General features: G+C 40.4%; 2 protein-coding genes across 2 annotated transcripts in view; both read right to left on the reverse strand.

Annotated features, from left to right (window-relative positions):
* LOC101858060 overlaps positions 1-2,376 on the reverse strand; it is a gene marked incomplete at its 3' end in the record, with an annotated part of 28,329 nt that extends 25,953 nt beyond the window's left edge. The window contains 2 exon segments of the mRNA XM_035972331.1: positions 1,123-1,302; positions 2,220-2,376. Coding sequence (XP_035828224.1) covers positions 1,123-1,302; positions 2,220-2,376 — 337 coding nt within the window.
* A 517-nt stretch (positions 2,377-2,893) lies between these two features.
* LOC101858810 (zinc metalloproteinase nas-14-like) overlaps positions 2,894-6,862 on the reverse strand; it is a 14,504-nt gene continuing 10,535 nt past the window's right edge. Inside the window, exons 7-10 of the mRNA XM_013087873.2 lie at positions 6,814-6,834; positions 5,270-5,320; positions 3,714-3,830; positions 2,894-3,009 (exon numbers count right to left, since the gene is read on the reverse strand). Of these exons, the coding sequence (XP_012943327.1) occupies positions 2,894-3,009; positions 3,714-3,830; positions 5,270-5,320; positions 6,814-6,834 (305 nt within the window). The remainder of the gene's footprint in view (positions 3,010-3,713; positions 3,831-5,269; positions 5,321-6,813; positions 6,835-6,862) is intronic.

Genomic DNA, 6,862 nt, shown 5'->3' on the forward strand with positions numbered 1-6,862 from the left:
ACACACACACACACACACACACACACACACACACACACACACACACACACAAAACACACAAAGTACGTACGTTTCAGTGGCGGTAAGGTGTTAGGTTTAGCTGTAGTGATCACCACGGTTGGTGGGTTCGTAGTGGTTGTCACTCTTGGGGCTGGGGGAAAAGAGATCATCATGGTGAATAAAACGAACATCATGGTGAACAAAAACAACATTGTGTTGAACAAAAAGATAATTATGGTGAACAAATAGAACACCGTGGTGAACACAAAAGAACATCATGATGAACAAAAAGAACATCATGGTCAACAGAAAAAAACACCGTGGTGAACAAAACGTATACCGTGGTGAACAAAAAGAACATTGTGGTGAACAAAATGAACATTATGGTGAACAAAATTATCATTGTCGTGGACAAAAAAAATTGTTGTGAACAAAACAGAACTTGTAGTGAACAAAAAAAACGTGTAGTGAAAAAAAAAAATGGTAGTTAAGGAAAAAAGAACACAGTTGAGCATGAAAAAGCATTGTAGTGAACGAAATAGAACATTGTACCGAATTTTAAAAAATCCATGCTGTGAATGAAAAGAGCATTTATTTGCAAGTTAGAGTTTGGCGGGTGCTCTAGTGTGGTTTGCTCCCTTCTTTCCTATTAAACATCTGTCGTTCTTTTATCTCTCCTCCTTTTTATGTGTATGCTATTCTCTAGTAACATCTTTCAATCTTCGGTACAAACATTATGATTTATTTGATTTGTTTAACAGGTGCCGCAAAATTATTTGTTTTTGTTTGCTTGTTTTTGTTTGTTTGTTTGTTTTAATACGTTTGCACCACGGAGGTCACATAATAGGTCAAAAAGTAGATTTTGAGAAAAACAGATAAAACAGGGATTTCTGAAAGGATTTTTCGTGCAATTTGTACTTTTCAAACGTCCTTTTATATCATTTAGGATGTATTTTCAACAGTTTCGTCATTGTGATCCAATAGAACAGATGTCAAAGGGTGTTTTTCCGCAAAAAACAAAAGTTGGATAGTTTGAAAAATTTTGTCGATATAGTCTGGGATCGCCGACCCAGGTCTTCCTTTAATCACCAGGGGTTTCTAGCTCCACTCCACAGAGTTTACAAGACTGTCGACAGAGTCGGTTGACTAGCAGGTCTTTTCTCATGCAGAAGTCCAGCAGATAGGGGCACTCGAGGTCGTAGTCCATGCAGGTGTCGTTCAGACCGCCGGGGGAGCTGATGTTGGTGGAGCCTGGTGCGTCCGTCACTGTGCTCACGTTGCCAGGATTGACGCCAGAGTTTCCTGAGAAAAGAAAACAACATATTATCCACTGCCGTTAGTACCATTGCCACAAAAGTTTCCTGAAAAAACCCAAAACATATCCACTGCTGTTAGTATCGTTGACACCAGAGTTTCCTGAAAAACCAAAGCATACCCACTGCCGTTATTGCTATTGCCACCAGAGTTTTGTGAAAAACAAAAACAACATAACCAGTGCCGTTACTATTATTGCCACCAGAGTTTTCCTGGGAAAACAAACGTATCCATTGCCGAAGGAAGCTTGTAGTTTTTTTAGTAAGTGTTTTACGGCACTTTCAACCCAATAAGGTCATATTAAAAGTGCCGAAGATTAGAGTTTTTACAAGAGAGTAACAAACACGAAAAAGAAGGAGGGGAGATAAAGATGACAGATGTTTGATAGGAAAGAAGAAGCAAACCACACCAGAGCCCCCGCCAACCACCCACCTGATGGAAAGTGCTAAACCTCTGAGGTAACTCCTAGTCGTATAAATGCAACAACGTTGTTGATCAAGAAGAAACAATAATATTGATGAAGGTGATAATAATGATACGTACAATGTTGATAGCTAAAACAATGATAAGTTGTTTACATTTAGATAACCGAACACAATAGATGTCTGCATTTATCAGACCGAATACAATCAAAGATTAGTTTTCTGACACTGACCTCTTCGAAAACAATAATTTTCTGCATCAACCTTCTCGAATACAGTATAGTTTTCTACGTTGATCTCACCGAATACAGTACATTTTCTACTCATGTTCCTACTTTGACTTCACCGTAAACAGTACAGTTTCTTACATTGACCTTATTTAACACAGTATAGCTTTCTACATTGACCTCACTGAAGACAGTACATTTCCTACATCAACCTTTTTGAATACAGTATAGTGTCCTTCCTACATTCGGAACGTACCACAGAGGCCGCAAGAGTCAGGGCAGATCCTGTTGACCAGTGGGTCTTGGCCACAGTAAAAGCTTCGGAGCAGGAAGATGCACTGATTGTCTCTGTCTGCACAGTCGTCCACTGGCGCCACGAACGCTGTGGGAAAGAAATAACGGGAGAACATCATAGCCGCGCACCCACAGGGTAAAAGATCAAGGGGAAGACCTCGTGGAACCTGGAGAAGAGTCACGGAAATGGATGAACGGAAAAGTGGGAAGACGTGGAGCGACATCAAGCGACTAGCCCAGGATATGGAAAGGTGGAGAGTGTTTGTTCGTGGCCTTTATCCTGACCCAGGGTGAGAAAGGCAATGATGATGATGATCTTAGCCGCGCACTTTCGAGAAAAAAACTATCAAAGCCGCGCACTATCAAATCCGCGCACTTTTTGAAGATATCGATACAATTAGATTTCTGATTACCAAAACCAGTACTATCGAACACTTTAAGTCGACTCTGCGCTTTACTGGATTTGGGACCAGCATTTATATCAATTAGATTTTGTATTGAAAGAATTGGCTTTTCAGGTATAAAAACACATCTACAGGACAGGGACAATCTTTAAAGTGTTAGGGCAGCATTTGCTTGCTTATTTAGGATAACAATTGAAGTAGTGAGACATGCCCATGTGTGAACGTTTGCTTGTTATTCATTCTCCCTGTCTCTTTCTTGGTAGTGTCTTTCTATTATAGCTGTATGTTTTAGTTTCAGCATAGAAAGGGTCTGAAAGTCTCCTAACGTCTCCAGAAAGACTAATATATCTGGATGGGGGCAGCACAGATTAATTTTGTCAGGGGGACTGTAGCTGTTGAATGGAATCGGCAATCTAATTGTATCGATATCGTCACAAAGTGCGCAGCTATGATAAGGCGGGGCTTTGATAATTTTTTCTCGAAAGTGAGCGGCTCTGATGGTTTCCCGAAATAACAACATACAACCACATTTCATTTAATAATAATAATTATAAATGACATTTATGCAGCGCTCAACCCCGATTAAAGTACACAGGCTCTGAGCGCTTTACGATACAGTACGATGTACAACAGTAACATTTAATATAGTGTAAAGCGCACAGAGCTCGCTTTCGAGCGGGGATACGCGATACAAAATATGCTATATAGTAGTAGTAGTAGTAGTAGTAGTAGTAGTAGTAGTAGTAGTAGTAGTAGTAGTAGTAGTAGTAGTAGTAGTAGTAGTAGTAGTAGTAGCATTCTTATTGTAGGATTTTACAAACCTATCCACAAGGTTAATAATTGTTCAGGAGTCAGGCTGCTTCAACCCTACTTGTCAAAGCTAGCCCAGAAAAATTAGTGGGAATTGACAGATATACAAAAAGGGAGAGAGAGAGAAGAGAGAAAGAGAGAGAGAGAGACAGACAGACAGACAGACATACAGACAGACAGACAGACAGACAGACAGACAGACAGACAGACAGACAGACAGACAGAGTTTACGAGATACTCACGACAGGGCGGGAGATTACAGGTGAGTCGACATGCACTGTCCACCAGGGAATCGTTGCCACACTGGTCAATGTAACTGGGGCATGAGTCATCGTAGTCCACGCACTGCTGGATAGGGACTACAGGGATCGTGCAACCAAAAGTACATATCTTAGTTTCATAGGTTTTGCGGCGCTCGCTACTGCATAAGGTCATTATTATGAGCGCCAAGGGGTGGATGACAACAGAGAAGTCCAAACGGGGATTCAGGCTTACTCTGCTCACCCCTCTAGCCTCAACAGCACAAAGTCTGCTTCGACCATCAAGGCACCCAGGAAATAGCTGTTCATCACAAGAGAGTGACAAACATACAAAAGAAGTAGAAGGAAAATTACAATAGTAAGAATGTGGAAAGAAAAAGCAGCAGTTCCCCCTATGTTTTTCCGTCACAGCATGAGCGTAGCGTTAATAAAATCTGCCCTTTTACAAAATTCTACTGTGCGTAAGAACACTTTGGGAAACGCCTAAAGACACTTCGGTCAGTGGCACTGCCCTGCGGGGGGGGGGGGGGGGGGGCGTACATGTTTATTAGTAATTGTGTCACGACATTGTTGTAATCGGGCGCTCGTCAATTTTTGGGCATTTAAAGCTTGTTCGTTTGTCTTGCTTTCGATGAAAAATTACCCATCTATCTTGAAAAGACGTGGAGAAATTTGCGATTGAAAGAGGTGGTTTCAGAGGTAAAATTTACTAGAAAATGGCCGCCAAAGTTTGGCGACTTCCAAAGTTTAAGACTCTTTAGAAACTACAAATTTACATTTCTGTGCCTTAAATCAATATTTGTCAGTAAAATCCATGCAGAAATGTGTTTTTAAATGGACCTTAAAGATGATGAGTCAAAAAACAAAAGTTCGATAAAAAGTGCTGAACTGACGAAAAAATACCAGTATCTTTGATTTCTTTATTTTGACGAGGGCCTGATTTCACCACGATGCCTCACAACTGTTCTTGGTAAGCGTGTTACAGCGCTCACAATTGCATACGGTCATATTATGAGCACTCGGGACACATTAAGCATTTTCAGTTTGGTAGAAATTAGTTTTGAATTTTGGCCGGGTGGCGGCCGAAGCCTACTAGCTCTTATCGATTTTTAGAACCACCAATGAATCTTTAACGTGCCCAACTATCACACGGGACCTCCGAGATTCTTTCACCCTTATCCGAGAAGAGTAGGTGTTGATCTTATCTTCCCTTAGGTCAAGGGTGTGGCTCAAAGGCAGCAGTAAGAAAGAGCCAAGGAGTAGCAGAAGAAAGGCTGCAGAAAGAGTCAGGAGCCCAGATGACAGGCCGGGAGGGGGGTGGCAGAGAGTGGAGACGACAGAACATGATCAGAGAGCACGAAAGGAGTTGAGAGGAGAACATTTTAGAAAAGGAAATGTTCTGTCGCTGTCAAGTTTCGAACCCAGGACCTATTGAATGAGAGGCGAACACCGTTCCTCTAGACCACGAGAGCCCCCCCCCCCCCTTTTATCAAGGAGTCAGTATAATCTACTAGACACACATCTTCAGATCAACTCACCCTGTGTTGTTGTAACATTCTGCGAGCCTGAAGATGTGTCATTTTCTGGGACTGAAAACAAAAAAAGACAATTAAAAACAAAACAGGGTTAAGTAGAAACAAAACAAGGTATATCGAAAACAAAAGAGACAGAAAAAAGACAAAAAGACCTAACAGAAAACCAAAAAAATATAACTGATGAGAAAACAGAGTAAAGTAGAAATAAGCAAAGTGTACTGAACACAAAAAAGATTTAACTGGTGACAAAACAGGGTTAAGTAGAAACAAAACAAGGTATATCGAAGACTAAAAAGACATACAAGTTTAACTGAAGACCAAAATAAGGTTACCTGTTGACAAAAAAATCTTTAACTGATGACAAAACAACTTAACAGAAAACAAAACAAAAAAACTTAACTGATGACAGAAAGGGTTCAGTAAAAATAAAACAAGGTATACTGAAGACAAAAAAGACAGAAAAGCTTACCTGAAGACAAAAATAAGGTTAACTGTTGACAAAACATGAGTAAGTAGAAATAAAACAAGGTACATCCAAGACAAAAAAGACACAAAAAGACCAACAAAAAGTTTAACGGAAAAAAAAAACTTAACTGATGACAAAATAGAGTAAAGTAGAAATAAGATAAGGTATACTAAAGACAAAAAAGACAAGACTTAACTGAAGACAAAAAAAGACAACACAGAACTGAAGACAAAACATGGTTAAGTTAACGGAAGACGAAACAAGGTATGCTGAAAACAAAAAAGTGAACTGAAAACAGAAAGGTGAACTGAAAACAAAAAGGTGAACTGAAGACAAAAAGGTGAACTGAAGACAAAAAGGTAAACTGAAGGCAAAAAAGGTTGTTTTGTTTTGTTTTTATAGTGGGGGGGTTTTACGGCGTTCGGAACTGCATAAGGTCATATGAGCGCCAAGGGGTGGGTGTCAACTGAGAAGTCTTTACAGGGAATCAGACTTACTCTGTTCACCTCTCTAGCTTCAACAGCACAAAGTCTGCTTCGACTATCAAGCACCCCAAAATAGCAGGTCACAAGGGAGTGACAAACATACAAAAGAAGTAGAGGAAAATGACAATAGTAAGGATCAGGAAAGAAAAAGCAGCAGTTCCCTGTTGTAGATCAGGCACAGTTATGAGCGTGACATGAGTCAGCCCATTTACAATTCCACTATGCTTAAACGAGATATGTCCCCCCTTTAGGAATGGCCTAAAGACACTTAAGTCAGTGGCATAGCCCCGGGGGGTCTCATAAAAAAGGTGAACTGAAGACAAAAAGTTTCACTGAAGACAACACAGGTTAAACTGGAGGTTAATGATAAGACAGTTAACGGAAGATTGTGTATACGGTTCTTTAATAGGAAAAGGCGGGATCTTCGAATTTGACGTGCATCTGCGGCAGGACCTAGCCGAGAGGGTGGGGGGCCATTAAAATAAAATTAATGTGAAAATTCCGTTTATTTCGTTGTGTGTTGATTTCATATTTGAGACTGCTTTACTGATTTTATCACATTTTAAAAGGGGATGGGGTGGGAGATTTCTTCTTACCTTGAGTTGCGGGAACCAGAACTTGTGAAGAAGAAAAGAGGAATGGGGG

The sequence above is a fragment of the Aplysia californica genome, unplaced genomic scaffold (assembly GCF_000002075.1).
Source record: "Aplysia californica isolate F4 #8 unplaced genomic scaffold, AplCal3.0 scaffold00650, whole genome shotgun sequence".
Taxonomy (NCBI): domain Eukaryota; kingdom Metazoa; phylum Mollusca; class Gastropoda; order Aplysiida; family Aplysiidae; genus Aplysia; species Aplysia californica.